Below are 22,959 nucleotides of genomic sequence, written 5' to 3'. Positions count from 1 at the left end.
AACCAGAGCAAGGCTACACAGAGAAACCCTGTCTTGAAAAAAAAAAAAAAAAAAAAAACAAACGCACAACTCTGTGTTTGTAATCTCATCACTACTCAGGCTGAGGCAGGAAAGTTGCTATAATTTTTTTTTCTTTTCTCTTTCTCTCTCTCTCTCTCTTTTTTGTTGTTTTTTGTTTTTTGTTGTTGTTGTTGTTTTCTCGAGACAGGGTTTCTCTGTTTATCCTTGGCTGTCCTGGACTCAATTTGTAGAACAGGCCAGCCTCAAACTCACAGAGATCCGCCCTACTTCTGCCTCCCAAGTGCTAGGATTACAGGTGTGTGTCACCACATCCAGCCTTAGTTTATTTCTTAACCTGGCTCTCACATAAATAATTGAGACTTTTATATTTGTTTATAAAACTTTACAATACTGTCTTGAGCAGTTTAAGTCTGTTCTTAACCCTCTATGTTATCCTGACTCCATCTTTGCCAAAACCCACAAGTTACTTGCTTTTTAGTTCTTTCTTTGCCCCAAGCTGACTCTTCATCTCTCCTGCACCTCTGCCTGTGGCAAAATCCCCTACTTCCTCCTCTAAGTCCTCCTCCCTTGGCTGGCAGGAAGTCCAGCCCTATTCTGGCGATTGGCTGTAAGCTGCTTTATTGACATATCAGGGGGACAATTGGGAGCAGTGTTTACACAACACGGAGACAGGGGATTCTCAGACAAGAATTGTAACCAGATATGGGGGATACAGAAATCAACACTGGAATTACACAATAACCTTATGCCTACAAATGTATGTATGTATGTGTGTGTATGTATGTATGTATGTGTGTGTGTGTATGTATGAATGTATGTATGTATGTAATGCATGCATGGATGGATGGACCATTTAGGTCAACAGGTGCCCGCTTCACCAGACACCAATAATACGACACTTTCTTAGCAACATCTATGCTTAAGCACTTGACAGTTGTTACTTGTCACCTCTCTTCAGGACCAGAGAATTGAAAGTATTTACTCAAACCACTAAAAGGGTGCGTCAGACCTATCGTATGTCTGTGTCTTGCTAGAACGAGCAGTTGACAAACTTGGCCCCTTGCGGAATCAGAACAAGCTCACTTACACAGAGTAAATGTGTGGCTTTTCTGGGAAAAAGTTAAAGTAATGTCTGCTCCCAAACTGCAAAGTCACCAACAAGGAAGGGAATGACTCATTCAAGCTGGTGAACATATGTTTACCATTTACCTAGGGCAATTTGTGGAGTGGTAAACAACACATAGCTGCCTTGTCCTCAAATTCACCAACACCCACCAACCACCAACCAGCTGCAATTTCATGTAGCCCCAAGTCTACAGGAAAGTTAATGGTGAAGACTGAGTTCAGAATGCTACCTAGTATTAAAGCAATAGGGGTAACTACAGACTTCCCATGGACAAAACCAGTGTCTGGGAAGGTGTGCTGGCCGGTTTTATGTCTACTTGACACAAACTGGAGTCATCTAAGAGGAGGGAATCCAATTGAGAAAATGCCTCCATGAGATTGAACTGCGGACAGACAAGCCTGTGGGGCATTTTCTTAACTAGTGATTGATGCGGCTTCCCTCAATGGATCGTGATTCAGGGTGTATGAGCCAAATAAACCCTGTCCTCTCCAAATTGCTTCTGGTCATGGTGTTTCATCACAGCAATAATGGGCCTGAGGCAGAAGGTTACATGTTTATGTGCACTCCATTGCCCTTACCAGAGAGTCTGTGGTCTTGGCTAACACTGGCCTTCCTTGCAAGAATGGCTAGAACCGCTCACTGGTAGCTTGCTGCAAGATACAGTCACCCTAGGTAAGATTCAGAATATTATTCTCAGTACAAAAAAAAAAAAAAAAAAAGATTTACACTTGTTTCTATTTAAACCTTGTGCCCGTGTATGCAGGATATATACAAGTGTGAGCATGTGGGCACCACAGCACCCAGGGCGTCAGAGGACAACCTTGGATTTTGGTCCTTACTTTCAGTCTCCTGTTGTTCGCTGTGTATATCAGGCTAGCTGGCTTGTGAACTTCTGCAGAATCTCCTGCCTCTGGTCCCATTGTCACCATAGGAGCATTAGAATTACTAGTGTGTGCCACACGTCCCCAGCTTCTGGGGATTCAGACCCAGTTCTTCCCATTTGCACAGTGGATGCTTCACCCATCAGCCGTTTCCCTCAGCCCTGTGTGTGTGTGTGTGTGTGTGTGTGTGTGTGTGTGTGTGTGTGTGTGTGTCTCTGTGTGTGTGTGTGTCTCTGTGTGTGTGTGTGTCTCTGCGTGTGTGTGTGTCTGTGTGTGTGTGTGTCTGTGTGTGTGTGTCTCTGTGTGTGTGTGTCTGTGTGTGTCTGTGTGTGTGTGTGTCTCTGTGTGTGTGTGTGTGTCTCTGTGTGTGTGTGTGTCTCTGTGTGTGTGTGTGTGTCTCTGTGTGTGTGTGTCTGTGTGTCTGTGTGTGTGTGTGTGTCTCTCTCTGTGTGTGTCTCTGTGTGTGTGTGTGTCTCTGTGTGTGTGTGTGTGTCTCTGTGTGTGTGTGTCTGTGTGTGTGTGTGTGTGTTTATAGATGTGTATGGTGTATATCTATGAATATGCATATATGTATATATGCAGATAACGTGCGTGTGTGAGTGTGATTATGCAAATTTTGTGTCTTTTTATACACTCTGGTGATGGTTACTATCAGTAAAGTTGTGGCACAGGAGAGCGTTCTGAAGAAAATGACAAAGGGTTATTTTATTAGCGGACACTTCAGAAAAGAAATTTCTACATCCATTTAGTTAACCAAGAAGTATTCGTTCAGATGGTAGATACCAAAGGGACTCTTGCTGCTGGGACGTAAAGTATGATGGTGATGCCTTTATTGAAACACAATTCAGATATTTTAAAATTCAGCCTCAACATGTGCGACAGTTTCTTACAAAGGGCACTAAGATCCCCCTTTGAGATTTTTAGTTTCCTTGATTTAAAAAAAAGGGGGGGGGGAGGCTGGAGAGACGGCTCAGTGGTTAAGAGCACTCTCTGCTCTTCCAGGGGACCCGGGTTCAACTCCCAGGACCCACAGGGTGGCTTCTGACCATCTGTAACTCAAATTCTAGGGGATCTGATGTCTTCTTCTGACCTCCACCTGCACCAGGCATGCCTCAAAAACATACAATTAATATTTGCTTTTAAAAATACAAGAAAAGAAGCTTAAGGACAATTTTCTGACAATTTAAGTGTCAAAACAACAGGACAGATAAATTATAAATCTTGGCAACAGCCAGGAGAAAGAGAAATTGAAAAGGAAGAGAAAGGCTGGGTGCAGTGGGGCATGCTTTTAATCCCAGCACTCGGGAGGTAGAGAGACAGGTGGGTCTCTATGAGTTCGAGGCCAGCCTAGTCTACAAAGTGAGTCCAGGACAGCCAAGGCTACCCAGAGAAACCCGGTCTAGGGAGAAAAAATAAATAATGAAAGAAAAAGAAAATGAAGAGAAAAAAAACCAATGCCACTGGCATTGCCGGGTGGTAGAAGGAGGAGAATGTAGAGAAAGAAGTAGAAAGGCCTAGCGCCTCAGGGAGCCATGCCTGGTCTCTGCACCCTCCTGGGGAGTGCTCAACAAAGAAGAGAAGGAAAGAGAGGAGAGGAGAGGACAGGAGAGGAGAGGAGAGGACAGGACAGGAGAGGAGAGGACAGGACAGGAGAGCAGAGGAGAGGACAGGACAGGATAGGACAGGACAGGACAGGACAGGAGAGGAGAGGACAGGAGAGGGAGGAGAGGAGAAGAGAGGAGAGGAGAGGACAGGACAGGAGAGGACAGGACAGGAGAGGAGAGGAGGGGGAGGAGGAGGAGGGGAGGAGGAGGAGAGGAAGAGGAAGAGGAGAATTTACACCTTTCTAAGTAAGTTAAGAAAGTGGGCAAGCCATGTGGTGGGTATTGTGACAACAGCTGCAAGAGGCTGTTCTGAAAAGGGGGTTTCTGGGAAGGAAAAGTATGTTATCTCCATAGTATTGTGAGACGAAATACAAACTTCTCTATTCACCCCTGATAGGGAACCCACAACAGACCAAAGTACAGATAACACCAAAGTCCACATTAGTGAACCATGAGTTTTATTGGGATTACTTACAGGAGCATGGGTGGGGGGCTACTTACAGGAGAAGAAATGACTCCAAGACAGCTGCGCCAAGGCCCACCCCAGCACGGGCGACAGCTCACAAAGCTGGGAACCTGGAGCACAGTATCCAGCCGGCAGGCAGCTCAGCAGGTTGGAAACTGTCCTTTCTCGGTGCCTCAGTTGGTCTAAACCTCTTCCAGCTGGTTTCTGCTTCTTCTAGGGAGGTCTAATCTCAAGCATCCTCTCAGTAGCTTGGCTTGTCTGAGTCTTTGCAATTCGGCTCCGTTCTTCTGAGAAAGACTCCCAGCTTTTACTGCTTACCCTGGCAGGGAGGGGCCCAGCCACTCTGGTGGGCTTCAGGGACTTCTGAAGCTATTTTGAGTTGTTCAAACTTCCTGCTTAAGGAGCTTCCTTGCAGGACAGATGGAATGTTTCAATTTCTGAGGAAACTGTTCCACAAAAAGGGGTGGGGATAGGGATGGGGTGGGGATAATTATTCCTCCTATTTCCTTTTGGGTAGATTAAAACGCCAGCTCTCTATTCAGGATGATATTTAGGACAAAGCTATATACCTTTGCCTTCACGTATGCCAACTTAACTTTCAAGGAATAGTTTGCATTTCTAGTGTTACCAGGGATAATGGGAGAGTCCAAAGCTTCCATGGTGTAAGTTTTTAGAACATATACTTAGAGTGGGGCACGGTGCCGGGTCTGCTGGGTACCCATTTTACTTTGGGATGTCTAGCAAGATGTACCATGGGTAATAACAACTATGAGCCACTTCACAGTTTACAGAGTGGTTTTATTTCTGTTATCTTAGGGATTTTTGTTTTGTTTTGTTTTGTTTTGTTTTTTTCGAAACAGGATTTCTTTGTGTAGCCTTGATGTCCTGGACTCACTTTGTAGACCAGGCTGGCCTTGAACTCACAGTGATCCGCTTGTGTCTGTCTTCCGAGTGCTGGGATTACAGGCGTGCGCCACCACAGCCCAGCTATCTTAAGGATGCTTATCACACCCACCAGGTGCAGTAGTCAGAAGTAACTAGTGCCTGTTTGAAGTCAGCCTGACTCACTCTCCTAATTAAAGGCTGGAGCAAAGAACAGAGTTTGGCCGAATCTACAACAGCTTGTTCTGCCAGGTACTGTTCTGCAGAGAGCTTCTGCAGGGAGAGGCAAACTCCAGAGGAAGGCCAGTCAGGCCAGACGGCAGCATCTGAAACTCAACAGCCCACTTTCCAGCCAGCCGAGTGCTCGGTCCACTGCATGGGCAGACCTGTCTGTGAACTCCAGCCTGTGGGCTTCAAGAGAGAGCTGCTCCGCCTTCTCCATCTTGTGCCTGGTTCTTCCACCACAGAGTTGACTTACATGAAGTAAGACTTTGTTCAAGCTTACTCATAACCCTGTATGATTATTCGTCCGTAAATTTTGGCAATAAAAGCATGTATAATCTCCTATAAAGCAGCTATTTATAAAACTGGGCCTGGAGTTCAGTGGTTAAAAGACCGATGGCTGCTCTTCCAGAAGACCCAAGTTTAATTCCCAACACCCCATGTAGTAGCTCACAACTGTCTGTCTGTAATTCAAGAGCCAAGGGACCTGATGCCCTCTCCTGGCTCCTAGGAGCATTACACCAGCACACGGTGCACAGACATTACTCATGCATATAAAATAAAAAAGCACTAATAAAATAAAGCTGAGGACTCCCATTATCATTATACTGAAGTTTCTCAATGCTAGGGCATCATCCACAATGATTTTTTTTAAATTTAATCTGAAGGGCCTAGAAACAATTTGGCTATTTTAATTAACAACTTTAATGAATAGTTGATTAGTCGTTAACTGAATTTATTTTCTTGAGATGGTGTCCTAGTGAGTTTTACCCATTCTCTGAGAAGGGAGGGATCACCCAGATTATCCTGTGAACACTCCTGTGAGATTGTCGTGGTTGTTAGTTTATGTAAGGGGGTTCAGCCCACTGTGGATGACACTGTTCCTCCAGGCAGGAGGAACAACCAGCAGTCTTTCTGCTCCAAGTTCCTGCCCTGACATCCTTCAGTGGTGGGCTGCAACATGCAAGCATGTATAAACTCTTTCCTTCCCCCAAGTTGCTTTTGGTTAGAGTGTTTTTCTGGTTTGGTTTGGTTTGGTTTCATTTTTTTCCAGACAGGGTTTCTCTGGGTAGCCCTGGCAGTCCTAGAATTGGATCTGTAGACCAGGCTGGCCTCAAACTCAGAGAGCTGCCTGCCTCTGCTGGGATTAAATGCATGGGCCACCACACCCAGAGGAGAAATTGGTGTTTGTTTGTTTGTTTGTTTGTTTGTTTGTTAAATCACAGCAACAGAGATGAAACTAAAACAAATGTTCCTCTATGTTGATCAAGCTGGGTTTTGAAGTCTTGGCCTCTGGTGATCCACTTGCATTAGCCTCCCCAGTGCGGCAACTGCCTAAGCACAAACCATCCTAGTCTTATAAAAAGTCACTCACACTTTTTAAATTCACTTATTTATTTTCATGTGTGTAAGTGTTTCGCCTGCATGCATGTCTGTTCCTGGTATCCTCGGAGGCTAGAAGAGGATATTAGAACATTTAGTCCCAGTTGGTGGCGCTGTTTGGGTGGCTTTCAGAGGTGTGGTCTTGCTGGAGCAAGTGTGTCACTAGGGGCAGGCTTTGAGAGTTAAAAGGCCTGTACCATTCCTAGTTTGCTATCTCTGCGTCTTGCTTGAGGTTCGAGATGTTCTCAGCTTCCAGTCCAATCACCATGCCTGCCTGCTGCCATGTTCCCCACTCTCACAGGAATGGACTCTCTATCCCTGCAGAAGTGTAGCCCGAATAACTCCTTCTATGCGGTGTCTTGGTCATGGTATTTTATCCAAGGAGTAGAAAATCAACTAATGTAGATGCTCAGCATTAGTGTTACCGGACCCAAGTTCATCCGCTCCATACTTAGAAAGCCAATGTTCAGAGAGTAAGAGTTCGTGGAAGGAAATCAGGGTTAGTATTCTGAGAAGATGAGGGAAACTATCCCCTCCCCAATTTCCATATTGGGGGACTCAGGCACATGAAAACCCTTCCGCAAGGAAAGGATGGAAGTGCAAGGTCAGAGGGCAGGACATCTGTGTGCTGGTTGGGATCTTTGTCATCTAGAACTCTTGTTTTTTATCCTGTCTGCCTTCACAGCCAATCTTGACCTCTTGTGGCTAGTACATGTAATTCTTTAGATAACATACTACTTTCCTGAAAATTAAACGTTACAGCAATTTATATGTTATGTATAATTATGTCTGATACATAGATTACCACAGAAATCTCTATCTCGTGTGTGTGTGTGACATAGGTGCAATTCTCCCTTAAGAAGCTCGCACTCATACTTGGGTATGTCTTAGGCTTTCTCTGAGCATCCCTGTGCCTAAAATCTATGTTTCAGATGTCTTTTAATAAACTGTTCCTCTGCTTCAAACGGTTTTCCTGAAATCCCCTAAGGGGATAGAGTATGGCCTCAGAGTGGAGCTGCGCCTTCCCCTTTGTTGCCACCGACAAGGCAACCCTGGCTATTGCGCGACAAAACCCAGACATGCAATATTAACTCAGCACAGGTATCTTCCGGTTTACCATCTTCCGGTGACTTAGAAGCCATCGCTTTGCATAACTGTGTATGTGGACACATGTAAAATACGCACCCATCGCTCATCTTCCCACTCGGTTTACTAATATCAAATGACCCAGCACAGTATGATTGTGCTTAAACTATCATGATGTTAAAAACCTGTGTAATCTTTAAACTAGACTCAGTTCGTAATTTTCTCACTGCAAGCAAACAAGCTAAAGAACCAAATGCCCACAGACAAAAGAATGCAACACCGCTGGAATTGTCTAGGAAAAAATATGTCCCCTCTCCTACCCCCAAACTGGTTATTGTTCTTATGTAAGTTCTAGTAGGTGAAGGGCAGTGAAAATCCAAACGAGACATATCATGCCATATCAGTGGTGTTGAAATATTGCTAATAAATTCTTAATTTTACAACCATCAGCTACCTTAAACTAACCATTAACGGGGCTGCTACCATGCTGCAGGAGTTCTCTCAGCCAAGTTGATGGGAGAAGCACCTTCGCTAGGATAGAGGGCGCCCGCCCTCCCTCCAGAACACGTGCCTCGCCGTGCGCAGGCGCAAGTCCCGCCCCGTTCAGACCCCGCCCCACCCGCCCTCCGGGCCTCCCGTCATGCGCCGCGGTACTGGCTGTGGCGGCAGCGACGGAGGTGGCAGTATGGAAGGCGAGAGCACGCTGGGGGTGCTGTCTGGTTTCGTGCTCGGTGCGCTCACCTTCCAGCATCTCAACACCGACTCCGACACGGTGAGCCGGGCGTGTGGCTGCCGTTTCTGCCCGTAGCTCCTGCCCGCCGAGCGGGTTCGCGGACCAGGGCGCCTTCCCTGGCTCTCATCCGGGCCCTTTTTATCTGGTCAAGCCCGGGTGTGAAGGAAAGTTCCCGATGGCCTCCGCCTCGGCGGGGGAAAGGCGGGCCGCTTTCCTGCCTCACTGCCGGGTCCTGGCAAGGGATCCCCGCGCCCCTTCCTGCCCACAGCGCTCGCGCGTGCGGCTAATATCCTCTAGGCGGGCACAGGCGAGCTAGACACAGCAGCCAGTGGCAGGGAGTTCACCAGTGAGTTAGGTCTAGGGCTAACCTAGCATTGTAAGGTACTGCCTGTGCTATTTCATATTTGTCCAGGATCAGAAGTATAAATGCATTTTTAAGGCTTTTGCCCACTCTCGAAGACACTGAGTGAAATTGAAAACACATTTTAAGCTTGTTTTAAACTTGTGTAGGGCTTTGGGGTCAGGAAATAGGTACTTAGTAACATAATGAAACTAGAAACATCTAAAATGCGCTTTGGGACTTCACTGATAGAGTTCAGAGAGTACCAAACTGAACAGTGTCGAGTAATGTATGTGAAGGGTTGTGTCCTAAGTGTTAAGTGTAAAGTCTGTGTTGCCTAAAGTTGCTTTTCAGCATAGTCATAATGATAAGAACTGTACAATAAAGACTGTAGTCGGTATGTTATGTGTATATTACGTCAAATTATAGATTAACACCTAGCAAAGAACAAGCAAATGACATCATTTGTGTGTTGTGCTACACCTGGGCAGCACATAACAATGGACTGATACTGAAATAAGCATGGCTCTACAGGAGGATGACACACACATTTAAGCAGTTCATATTTAAACAAATACATGTATATTTGTGGCACTTATTTTAATGTTTAGTGTGAACATTAACTGCCCTTAGATCTGCAGTTTATAGGAATAGCCCTTGTAAACTACATCTTGGTGTTAGACCCTAGTTTCTAAGATATTTTTACAATAGTTTTTTCTTTGTTTAAATAATTCATTTATTTTTATTTTATCTGTGTATATCCTGCCTATTTGAACAGCTGTGGACCACACATGGGCAGTGCCCATGGAGGCCAGAAGAGGGCATCAGATCCCCTGATACTGAGTGGGAGTTACTGGGAACTGAGCCCCTTCCTTTACAAGAGCAGCCAGTGCTCTTAACCACTGAATTGTTTCTCCAGCTCCCTAGCTAAATTTTTTAGAGTTGTTTTCTGTATAATTGTACTTAGACTTTACTGGTACTTCTAGTTTTTAACCTTGGGAGTATCAAAATGAAGAACACTTGCAGTTAACAAGTTTTACCCGCCTGGCTGTGTTCAAGACTGTGGGGCGTTGCTTTATGAGATTTTGGTTGGTTGATTGATTATTTTGATGAAATGGGGGCAGAGCATTATTTACTAATTTTAATGAATTGGAAAGCTCACTGTCAAGCACACTTGGTCTTTAAATGCACCTAAAGGAATAATTTAATTCAGTGGAATGAAAAAAGCTGTATGCCCATATTTGAAAAGAAAACTGGCACACAGCCCTCTTGGGAAGAAGATGCTAAAATTGAATTCTTTACACTTTGATAATTTTTACACAGACTTAAATCTGTCTTTTACACAGACTTAAATTTGTCACTCCATAGCTTAGAGACCTCCACTGACTCCCAGAAGGGTGGGGCCAGTTTGTGGTGGGATTGACCCTTTCTTCACAACTGCCCACAGGGGCCTTATGCTTCCAGACAACTGCTCTGCTCGTCTCTTAAACAGACTTGAAGCGTCTGTGTTTTTGACTGCTAGGTACTTCGAGCTCTCCTCTCCCAAATTATTACTCTGCCCTTTAAGGTCAGTTCCACTGTCTCTTCCACATAGCCATTCCCAGTTATCCATGTGCGCACTACCTGGAGCACACACTTGTATACATTGTAAAATAATGAGAGAATATGATCAGGAGACAGAACAGTAATCCTATCCAGTATGTTTCATATACTGCTTATTTTTATTCTCATAGGAAGGTTTTCTCCTCGGTGAAATGAAAGGTGAAGCCAAGAATAGCATTACTGATTCACAAATGGACAATGTTAAAGTTGTTTATACAATTGGTGAGTCACTTAGTTCTCTATGGTTTTAGTAATTGACATGTTGAATGTAATCAGCGTAAATGTTGTTACTTTTATTTATTTTTACATTTTAATCGTTGTGCGGACTACACATGTGTCATGCATAACTGCTGGAGCTGTTCTCTCCTCCTGTCATGTCGGTTCCAGGGACTGAACTGAGTTGGTTAAGCTGGTCAGCAAGGTTCTTTCTTGCCAAACTCGTGTGTGTGTGTGTGTGTGTGTGTGTGTGTGTGTTTACATTGTTAGTATATCTTAATGTTTTTAAAAGCACTGCAAAAAAAAAAAAAAATGAGTGGGTGTTGGTGCACACTTGCAGTCCCCATACACAGAAAGTGGAGGCAGGATCACAATTCTGTTCTACATGTTTGCTTTGTCTAGGGAATACAACGCACCATGTAGTTCCATGAGGACTCCAGGTAGGACTTTCAGGCCTGCGTCTCTGGGGAGTGACTTGGTATCTCTTTGCCCACTCACCTCTGCAAGAGTGAGAGTGGTTTGTCGTACGGATGTGTCTACAGGGTAAAGGAGGCACCGTGTAGTTAAGCTCCTTCTGGCATGAGATAAAACGTTCTTCAGGGTGGTAGGCAAACAGTTAATACACTCATAACTAGAAATCCTTTCTTTCCTAGACATTCAGAAATATGTCCCTTGCTACCGGCTTTTTAGGTGAGTAATAGCATTAGTAAAAATGTAAATCATCCATTATGAAACTTACTGTTTACAAGTTAAATAATTTTAAAAACTAGCAGTGTCTTAGTTACCAGTTACACATGAAAGGCTTTCTTGTTGCTCGCACCCACGATACATGAGCACATGCTTAACCACAGCTGTAATTCCTCATTAGTTGTGTTATCCTTGCTGGTTTCCGCCGCCTCTGAAAAACCAGTTTACTTTGAGGATTGCTGCTTCTTTCCACACCCAGCCCTCTCACTGCATACCACAAACTCATGACTGACGTGTGCCCATATGTCAGTAACAGTCTGGTTTTCTCATCTTTTGATTTCAGCTTATTAACCATTTCTCTCTGTTTGTTGCCCAATTATATTTCTTTGTCTAACCTGTTAGCTGTTGCATTTCTCTAGTGAAAGTTTATTCTCTCAGTCTGGCAGACAGTAGCACAACTTCTGGGGTTAGTATACTGTTTGACTAATGTCTTAATGTCATTCACACAATCCTTGTATGAAAGGACATACATGATAAAGATGGGGAAGAGGGCATGACAAAACAGCCTGCTATGTTCTTAAACTCAAGTACCAGGAAGAGTTTGTCTTCCTACAGCCCATTACTGTGCAGTGGACATACAAATCTGCTTGCTGAATGAGGAGCTCTCTGTGAAACCTCATAAGGACTTCCTGAGGGGCCTTCTGGACTAAGGGACAATACATGAAACTGTATCTCTGGGGGACTACCTGCTAGTTCTTACTAGGTTCATTTAGCAGGGTCTGAGCTGCAGAAACCGCCTGATCTACTAATGGCTGGGCCTTGTCAGCTCCTAAGTTAAAGGTGAAGATGGCATGAGGAAAGCTATCTGGAAATGACTCTCATTCATAAAGTTACTATATAGTTAAATCCAGAATAAGCAGAAGTTCATGATTTAGTGGAAAGCACAGAACTGCATAGTGCAGTGGTTCTCAGCCTGTGGGCAGTGTCCTGCTTGGGAGTCAAATGATCCTTTCACAAGGGTTGCCCAAGACCTTTGGAAAACAGATATTTACATTATAATTTATTATGATTTGTAGCATTATAGTTACAAAAATAGCAATGAAAGTAATTTTATGGTTAGGTGTCACTACAGAATGAGGAACTGTATATAAGGGTCACAGCATAGGAAAGTTGAGTACAGTGACTTACTGGTAGGACAAAACTAGAAGAGCTGAGATTTCTTTTTAATGGCTTGTGTGTGTGGTGTTGAGGAGGTAACTCAGGCATGGTGAGCAAGTTTCTGTTCTACCACAGCCCCAGTCTCTGGGATTTCTACCCACCTATCATGTTGGTACTTCCCCTCACACATAATAGAGGTGGATATACTTAAGTGGACTTCTGATGGCATCTCTTGAAGGCCACATTAGATAAGTATTAATGTGCAGTTTTATAATTTACTAAGAAGGTTGTCAAAATAGAAGGGGGCTATACACAGCCTTTCATCTAAACATGTTTTACTATACTTTTAAAGGGCCGTGGGAAAAATAAGAGGAAGAATTCACAGTAGAAAGCAGCAGTGGTGGAAAAGCTTGGACTAGGAACAGGCAGTGTACAGATAAGCTGTACCAGCTCTGCACTGTTTGCTTCTCAGACTTTACAACTGAATACACTGATTTGCTCATCTCAGAACTCTAGAAAGTCCTTGAAAATAGAAATTGAAACCTAAAACTTCTTAGTCACTTAGAAATTAGCCCTAAAGTATGAATTCTTTACAGTGTACATTTTTGGGAACTGAGACAACATGGGATTTGTATGTAGCTCAGGCTACTCTAAGATTTCAGATTCTTGTGTCTCAGCCTTTCAAATGTTGGATTATAGGCATGTGCTACTAATCTGGCTTATTGTGTTTCCATATAAAACTTTGTAGAGACTTGGCATAAAGTCAATATTCTTGTGCATGTATGCTATTAGCCAATGTTATGTACCCTGAGGTACTTACTACCTTAGGCACCAGGTTAAAATGCTTAGAAATGGACCATGCTAGAGAAATATAGCAGTAAAATCTTTTTTTCTCTCTTCTCTTCTTCATCCCTGTCCCCCCCTTCCTTCTCTGAGGATTGACCCCAGGAGCTGGGCATCAGTCTCTGGACCTGTCACAATTTCAGTCTTTATCCAAGTCACAAATGTCAGAGCAGATGTCCCTCCATGAACCCAGCTACCCCTCAGCCTGACTGAGATTAGTTTTTGTTTTTGTTTTTGTTTTTGTTTTTGTTTTCTTATGGTACTGAGATTCAGCCAAGGGCTTCACTTACACTGGGTAAGCACACTACCACTAAACTGTGATCCCATCCAGGATGTTTGTTTATTTATTTGAGACTTTGTCTTACCAAGTTACTGGCTGACCTTAAACTCACTCTTGTAGCCTCAGCAGGCCTTGAATTTAAAGTCCTCTTGCCTTAACCTGTTTAGCAATTGGATTTATAGGTGCTCAATGTAAGCACCTTGTCAATTAGGATATAGTTGGTCAGTTTCATGTAAATAAATATTTCTAGTATATACTTGCAATTTTCCAGGGGGGGAAACCTCTATAAAAACCTATAGGATTTTGTTTAGTGTTTCAGCATTATAAAAAGGAATATTATTCATCTTAATATTAAAGAGAAGGACTAGGACTGAGGAGATGGCTCCATTGTTAAACTGCCTGCCACACCAGAATGAAGACCTGAGTTTGGATTCCCACCAACAAGCTCCATGTATCTGTAACCCTGGTGGCAGAGTGTGAGGCAAGGAGGGGTGGCAAGGAGACCCCTAGAGCTAGCCAACTAGCCAAATCTGTGAACTTCAAGTTCAGTGAGAGGCCTTGTCAAGAAATGAGGTAGCGAGTGATCAGGGAAAACAACATCGACCTCTGGATTTTATGTGCATGTACACCTGACTACATAAGTACACATGTACACACATAGACCCACCCACACAGTTTAGTGGTAGAGTGCTTAACCAGCATAAGTGAAGGAACTATTACTTGGAGTCTCTCTTAGAGAAAGCAAAGCTAGACCTAAATGTCTTTAAAGTGTTTAGAATTATTCTTTCTACATCTGAGACAGTCCAATTACAAAAACCACTGTACTAAACCAAATTTATCCAGGCTAGAAAGCTGGCTCAGAAGAGCACTGGCTGCTCTTCCAGAGGTCCTGAGTTCAATCCCCAGCAACCACATGGTGGCTCACAACCATCTATAATGTGATCCGATGCCCTCTTCTGGCCTGTAGGTGTACATGCAGGCAGAGCACTGTATACATAATAAATAAATAAATCTTTTTTTAAAAATTAAAAAAACAAAAACAAAAACAAATGTATCCTCTTCTCTCCAATATTCCCAAATACACTAACATACAGCTTTTGGAATTAGCAGTGAATAAATTATCCTTTTGTTACATTCTTCATTACTCATTATATAGTCTGTCATAGGTTGTCAGTTATCAGTTAGTGAACTAAATTGTGAACTGGCTAGATGAACTTTTTGATTTTTGTACTTAATGAAGTTTATTGTTCTATTTTAGTTTAAAAGTATGATAGACAAACTCTTACCTGGAATCTATTTGTTACTGTTTTTGCTTTTAAACCTAATGTTTCTACTATTTAAGTGTTAATTTTTAAACTTTCTCTATTTATTATTGAAGTTATGTGATAGGCAAATACATATGCATTTTGGTTGGATAGTATGGGTTAAGAGTAATAATATTAAAAATGCTAACAAAATTATTCAAATTTCTAGCTTACTTGAAATCTCTTTAATTTTGACTTTCTAGCTTTTATAATTCTTCAGGTGAAGTTAACGAGCACGCACTGAAGAAGATTCTTTCAAATGTCAAAAAGGTATGGCTTCTTCTGTTAGTGCTATGTACGCTATTGTGATCCTAAAAGCAGTACTTTACATAAACCCTAAGCGGTATTGATGGCATTCATTAGAGCACGTAAGAAAAGACCTGTTCTTCCCAGGAATTCAGGCAGTGTTTCTCTGAAAGCAAAACCTGTCATTGAAAGTATCCACCTTGGGGACAGAGAGAAGGCTCAGTGGCCAAGAGCACTGGCTGCTCTTCTAGAGGACTTGGATTTGGTTTCCAGCAGCCACGTGAAGCTCACAACCAGATGTAAATCCAGTCCCAGGGGATGCAGTGCCTTCCTCTGTCCCCTATGGCTACATGCATGCACGTAATACACAGACAAGCAGGCAAAACGCTTGTGCATATAAAATAAATTGGGGAACAAGTATTCATCTTACTGTTTGTTCCCTTGATTAGTATGATCTACACTGAGTTCTCTGGTTTATTGCTTAACCACAGCCTTTTCCAGTCTGATTGATTCTAGGATGTAGTCCATTTCTGTTATTCTCACATAGCTGAATTAACTGATTAATTAATTTGTCTTTTAGTCTCAGACAGCTGCATTTAAGTAGCTGGACTTCAGGTGTATGTCACAGAGCCTGGTTCACAGTTACTATTTTATATAAATGCAGAGACAGTATCTTATGCAGCAATTACATTTAAATTTCCCATCTACTTGGTGTTCAGATAAAAGTTACTGGACATTCCAAATGTTCCCCCCAAATCTAAAATTTTTTTGAGGTATGTGTTTTTGTCTGTAAAATTTTATGTGTCTGAGAATAAAAGTAGATTTCAGAAAAATTTTGGTCACTTGGGATGGTGACACACATCTCTGATTTTAGAATCAAAGTAGATTTAATAATATGTTTCTTTCAGATAGTGGGTATATACATGAAATTCCAGGTATGTGGGAAGCCAAGACAGGAGGATTTCAAGTTTAAGGCAGCCTAGTGTCATCCTGACACCAGGGGGAAAACAACAACAACAACAAAACCGCTGTTGTTCAGGTGCAGCCTGCTGTACGTAAGGCCCTGGGTTCAGTCCCCCAACACTAAAGCACAAGCCTGGCACCCTGAGCTCAATCTGTGGAAACCACCTGGTGGAGCGAGAAAGCTGAGTGCTGCTCTACGCTGCCCTTTGACCTCCCCTGGGATAGAGCCTCATGTACATAGTGCACACATGCATAAACACAAATACACAAGCCCCGTAAAAATGTCAGAAAAGGAAATAGTTGGGACTTAAAAAAATTTATATTTGGGATCAACAAGATGGCTTAGTGGGAAAATGCACTTGTTACTAAGCAGGATAACCTGAGTTCAATCCCTTGGACTCACATGATAGAGAGAGAGAACACCCACAAGCTGTCCTCTGACCACTTCCATGTCCACATGCGCACACACACACCAGGCTAAGTGTAATACATTTCTTAGTTTACTATTAGGAAGTAAACCTATGAGGACATTTTCCTTCAAAAAAGAGTATGTTTGTTTCTGAGACATAGCCTCACCAAGTAGCTCACTTCGTCTTTGAACTTGTTATCCTCCTCGGCATTCCAAATGCTGAGAGTACAGGTGCAGAAGCCATTTTTAACTTCTTGACTTTAATGTGAAAATAAATGTATAGTGTTCAGTAATAAGAATTATTTTCCAGTTTAAAACAGTTTATTAATATTAGTCATGAATTTGTTTGTGTGCTACAGATTACAAAAACCTTTCAAATGATACTAAAATCAATTAAAACAGCTTAACTTTTAACAAATGAAATGTTTACATGGGCTATGATGTGTTTTAAGGGAGTGATTACCTATTATTGGAACAACGGCATTGGTATTTCTTTCATGTAAATTTTGATGCAAGATAAGGATTGCAAGATAGCAAGTGGTTTTGTTGTGGTTAAATTAATAGGAACTGAAAAAAATTAACAGGAGCTGGGGTGTATAGCTCATTTGGTAGATTAACAGGAGCTGGGGTGTATAGCTCAGCTGGTAGATTAACAGGAGCTGGGGTGTATAGCTCATTTGGTAGATTAACAGGAGCTGGGGTGTATAGCTCAGCTGGTAGATTAACAGGAGTTGGGGTGTATAGCTCAGTTGGTAAAGTAACTTATCTAGCGTCGTGAAGTTCCACTTCTAGGACACGTTTTTAAAAAAAGCAAGCATGGTGGCTCATCCTATAATGGCAGTAGTGGAGAAGTGGCAGCAGGAGAGACAGGTCTTCAGGGCCACCCTGGCTACCCACAGAGCTTGAGGCCGGCTTGGGATGCCTGAGACCCAGGCTCCAAAACACAGAAACAAAAACCAAGGAAGTAAGGAGTTTTGGTGTTTTGTTTATTTCTGTTTTTCAAATAGGGTTTCTCTGAGTATCCCTGGCTGGCCTGGAACTCTCTCTATAGACCAGGTGGTAATGCCTATAATCCCAGTGCAGAGGCAGAGGCAGCCTGATCTAATGAGTTCCAAGACATCTAGGGCTACACAGAGCGACCCTGTAAGAAAAAGAAAGACTGGTAGGTTTTTTGTTTAGTTCTGTTGTTGTGTTCCCGGGCTACACAGCAGTCTTGCTGCCTCAGCTTCCTGCATGCTGGAACCATTAGGTACACTGCAACTACTGCTCAAGGCCATTAATCTTTCCTGTATTCTCTTCAGACTGTGGTGGGTTGGTACAAATTCCGTCGTCACTCGGATCAGATACTGACATTCAGAGAGCGGCTGCTCCACAGAAACTTACAAAAGCGTCTTTCAAGTCCAGAGCTTGTCTTTCTGCTGTTGACGCCAAGTATAACAACAGAGAGCTGCTCCACTCACTGCCTGGAGCACGCCTTATATAAACCTCAGAGGGGGTAAGTGGTAATTGGCCCATTTGTTTTTGCTGTTTCCTTGAGACGACTTGGCCTCAGTGTTAAGCAGAGTTGGATAAGAAATCCACATAGGGGCCTGTCTGGCTTTGAACTCACAATCTCCCTGCATTAGCCTTTCAAGAAAACTTCGGTGTGACAGTGTTCAGGACTTTTCTCATTTTAAGCTATCTGTGGTGGTGGACACTTACAATCCCTGTAAATGGAAACTGAGAATTGAGAGTTTGAGGTCAGTTTAGGTTACATAATAAGACCTTATCTCAAATTTCAAGCTTTTGGACCAGGGATGCTTAACTTGCTCTGCCCTTCTGGTGGGCTGAGCACACACAGTGCAGGGCCTACACCAGCAGGCAAGAGGAGCTCTGCTGCTGAGCTCAAGCTCCAACAAAATTTATTTTCCTCCTCCCCCCTCCTTTAATGGTCTCAGCCAGGCTCAGCTATACAGAGCTTGAAACTGGTTGGATTACCTAAGACCATGACTCAACAAAACAAAACAGACAGTGGCAAGGCTCAGCTGGTGAAAATGCTTGTCCCACAAGCCTAAAGACCTGAGCTCCGTCCTCAGAGCCCTCATTGGAAGAAAAAAACCAACTTCTGACTTTTGTCCTCTGAACACAAAAAAACTGTAAACATACACATTATAATAAAAGCCCAGTAGCCAGGCGTTGGTGGCACATGCCTTTAATCCCAGCACTCGGAAGGCAGAGGCAGGCGGATCACTGTGAGTTCGAGGCCAGCCTGGTCTACAAAGTGACTCCAGGACAGCCAACGCTACACAGAGAAACCCTGTCACAAAAAAAATAAATAAATAAAAATAAAAGCCCAGCAACAGAGACTCAAGGTTTCTATGTTGCCTGTCATGGCCTGTCACCTTGCCATTCTCAGCCTCCCGGGTAGCTTTACTTCCTTACTTTACATGTGTATGGCTAGGTGAGAGAACTAGTAAATTGTCTTCACACAGCTCTTTTATGCTATGTACCTCTTGACTTTGTTTGGTTTTTTAAGATGGGGTACTTCTGTGCAGCCCTGGCTGTCCCACAGCTTGCTCTGTACACCAAGTTAGCCTCAAACTCTGCCCTCATCTAAGTGATATTTTTTAAAAGCTTAGTTGCTTCATGAGCTAGAGATGGCTCAATAGTAAAGAGCACGGCTGCTCTTCCAGAGGACCCTAGTTCAATTCCCACAACCACATGACAGCTCATAACCATCTGTAACTCCAGTTTCAGGGAGATGTGACGCACTTCTGGCCTCCAGTGGCATTAGTTGTGCACAGACACACATGCACATATGTGCAGGCAAAGTGCACATACATATACAACAATAAAAAGTAAAAAACAAAAAACGGGTTGCTTCAACATGGCTCATCTGGGAAAATTCTATCTTGCTAAATAATGGGGAGGGGGGAGTGGTACTGTTAGGAAAGCAGCCTGCTCAGACAGCAGATGCTGCCCTGTCACTGTACACTATTGGAAACTCTTTTATCAGGCTTTTTCACAGGGTACCTTTGGTGGTTGCCAATCTGGGGATGTCTGATCAACTGGGTTACAAGACAGAATCTGCTTCCTGTACATCCACTGGCTTTAGCAGAGCAGTGAGCACACACAGGTAGGATTCTTATTCACAGACAATAAAGGTTAAATGAATCCTCAAGTAACTGAAGTATCTCACCTCTCCATACTTCCTTTTAAATTTGTCTGCTTAAAAAAAAAGTTCCGTATATTTACCCAAGGAAATCATCATTTTTCTTTACAGTTCTCAGTTTTTTAATGAAGATGGATCATTAAAAGAAGTACATAAAATAAACGAAATGTATGCTGCTATACAAGAAGAATTAAAGGTACATGAAGCATTTAGGGACCACTTCAGAGCTCACATCAATAGATTGCTGTGGATTATTTCATAGAAAAATAACATTGGGTGGCTGGAGAGATGGCTCAGCAGTTAAGAGCACTGTCTGCCCTTCCAGAGGACCTGGGTTTAATTCCCAGCACCAACATAATGGCAGCTCACAACTGTCTGTAATTCCAGTACCAGGGGATCTGACACTCTCACACAGACAGACAGACAGACAGACAGGCAACACACTGACGTACACAATATAAATCTTTAAAAAGAAAGATTGACATTTAATGGGTATATATTGTATTTCTTTGACCCCCATAATGGAGACTACAACCTCTGATTGATAGCTATGCAATTAATTTTTCTCTCATTATATTACTGCTATAGTTACTTATTTTCTTTTTTTGAAAAATGGTCTCACTATGGAGCCCTGGCTATTCTGGAACTTTCTATGTAGGCCAGGTTGGCTTTGAACTCACAGAGATTCTTCTATGTCTGCCTCCCCAGTGTTGGAATTAAAGGCATGTGTCACCAGGCCCAGCCCCCATAGTCTTTTTGTAAGATGATGAGGGAAGCAGATATTTAGAAGTACCACCATCACTACAGCATTAGTCTGTCTTGCTGTGTCAGTGCAGGTCACTGTAAGTACTAAGGTAGAGCCCGAGTATGAGAGAGTCATTAGGCCAGTGTGAAATGCAGGGGAGGGATTGACAACGTTAACAGAATCTGACCCCTGAGAGATGGAGATGTGAACGATTGGTCAGGAAGAGCCTCAGGCTGTACCATTCTAAGAAAGCTTACCTGACCATACCCTTGACATACAACCCTGCTGTCACCTAAGCACAGGGATTCAGGGATTATAGGAATCATGCACCACCTTGCCTGACTGAGGCCTTTTTTTCCCCTCAAAATTTGCTGCCTCTGCCTCCCCAAGTCCTGGGATTATAAATGTACACCACCATACCCCATCTTGTTTTGTATTTTTGATATTATGACACAGGTCCTTCTGTAGCCCAGGTTGGCCTTGAACTCCCCTGTAAATAAGGATAACCTTTAAATGCTAATCCTGCCTTCACATCCTAAATCAACTATGCATATCTGTTCTCTTTGGGGGTGCACATATTGGGACTTGAACCCAGACCTCACACATGCTAGGTAAGTGCTTTATCACTGACCTCAATCCTCAGCCCAGTATATCTTTTTTTATTATTATTTCAAAATGAACTTTATCTTATCTCTATAATCAACGAAATATCTGGTATGTAAGTCCACAAATAAATGGAAAGATAACACATCCAAAAAGCATGCCATTATCTACCAAGCAACATAAAATACTTAAGGTCCTCCAAAAATAATGAGATAAAAATGTTTACATGAAAGACAAATTTTATTTTACTTTCTGTACTACTGAGAATTTTATATTGTAAGCCTAGATGCTCATTAGTACAATACTTACAAGTTTTTATCTGTGCCCTTATTTTATTTTGAAGAGTGTATGCCAAAAAGTTGAACAAAGTGAACGAGAAGTAGAGAAACTAATGATGGATGTAAACCAATTAAAAGAAGTTAGAAAAAAACAGCAAGCACAGGTTAAAGCAGCAGGTAAGCAACTCCTGAGCACAGGGGACTGTTTGCACTCATGTGCACTCTGGCTCAGATGACTCGATGACCTGGTGTACTGGGATTACAAGTAGTGACCGCACTGTGTTCTTAAACCTTCCCCAAACAGTGAACAGCGCACTGTCGTGGCTGTGCTCTGCTTAATAAAGACTTTCTCATGAATAGCATGGCACATAAATAGTCTGTCTGAATTGTTTTTATTTTACTGACACAGGTAATTATAAAAGATTGTGAAAGCCAGGCAGTGGTGGCGCATGCCTTTAATCCCAGCACTCTGGAGGCAGAGGCAGGTGGATCTCTGCAAGTTCAAGGCCAGCCTGGTCTACAAAGCAAGTCCAGGACAGCCAGGGCTACAAAGGGAAACCCTGTCTCGAAAAACCAAAAAATAAAATAAAAGATTGTGAAACAAACCTGTGCTAAGCTTCTTCTCATCTCCTTTAGGAGAGAAGAATGTCCAAACCAATCCCCAGGAGAACGTTCTTCTTTGTCAAGCTTTACGAACCTTTTTTCCGGAGTCTGAAGTTCTTCATTCTTGCGTTATTTCTTTGAAAAATAGGCGTACTTCTCAAAGTGGGTGTAACATTAACCACTGCCTTGATGTGGTGGATAAACTGACCTTGATGGTGGAGTATGTTTACAGCCCTGACGCTAGTCCAGAGCCTGCAGCCCAGCTGACTAAGCGGAAAGCTCTAGACACGCAAGACCAGTGGCCTATGAAGAAACCACGGCTGCTAGAGGCAGAAAGCAGAGCTGTGAGCGATTCCCACAGCAGTCACCCAGACAAGGCCTCCTCAAGCAGCCTAGATATGGACACAGAGATGGGGAGCATGGGAGATGATGCTGAATATCCTCGCTCTCCCACATTTTGATCCTTTTTAGGTGATATTTTTTACTGAGATTCAGGCCACTTGTTTCTATTTTTCCTTTCTGCTTATTAGAATAACACATAGAACAGTTCTTTTTTTTTACTCTTTTCAGCTGTTCATAATGCATGGATAAGGTATTTTTACTGTTCAACTCTTTATAATATGTAGGTAAGTTAATTTTATAAAGTATCTTTAAAATTCGTATTTATATCTCATATGTTGTAAATGCTATGTAAATGTGTACGTGTTCAGATCAGCTGCAACTACCCTCACGTCCCAGCCTCTCCTCAACTGTGCCTTCTGCTTGCAGTAATTCTCCGTTCGCTTTTATTTCATGTCTCTGCTGCCTACCTCACCCTTGTAGATTCTTTTCTCCCATCTCATGACCCCTTCTAAAGTCTTGGCCTCTGTCTGTTTCTATCTAAAGATTTTTTTAAACTAGAGGTTTGTTGTTTTTTGTTTGTTTGTTTGTTTGTTTTTTGCCATAGATACATAGATATAGTGTGTGTGTGTGTGTGTGTGTGTAGGTGTAGTTGTGGAGATTTAATCTAGGACCATGTGAGTGGTAGGCAACTCCTCTACCACTGAGCTACAGTCCAAATTTGGGGGGTGGGGAGGGGGTTGGGGAAAGCTGAGCCAGGGTCTCTCTCTGTGTAGCACTGGTTGTTC

The 22,959-nt window shown here is 42.8% G+C and overlaps 1 protein-coding gene across 1 annotated transcript; it reads left to right on the top strand.

The window, feature by feature from the left end:
• The first annotated feature begins 8,298 nt into the window (after window positions 1-8,298).
• Window positions 8,299-22,381, top strand: Abraxas1 (abraxas 1, BRCA1 A complex subunit). The gene is made up of 9 exons (XM_051170408.1): window positions 8,299-8,443; window positions 10,478-10,568; window positions 11,216-11,252; window positions 15,038-15,104; window positions 17,754-17,947; window positions 19,448-19,567; window positions 19,715-19,799; window positions 21,295-21,406; window positions 21,866-22,381. The coding sequence occupies exons 1-9, from the start codon at window positions 8,312-8,314 to the stop codon at window positions 22,291-22,293; spliced, it is 1,266 nt and encodes a 421-aa protein (XP_051026365.1). The 5' UTR covers window positions 8,299-8,311; the 3' UTR covers window positions 22,294-22,381.
• Window positions 22,382-22,959: the final 578 nt, after the last annotated feature.

Source organism: Acomys russatus, chromosome 28, assembly GCF_903995435.1.
Source record: "Acomys russatus chromosome 28, mAcoRus1.1, whole genome shotgun sequence".
NCBI classification, from domain to species: Eukaryota; Metazoa; Chordata; class Mammalia; order Rodentia; family Muridae; genus Acomys; species Acomys russatus.
Note: the sequence above shows the minus strand (reverse complement) of the source record. Positions and strands in the feature narration are given on the sequence as shown.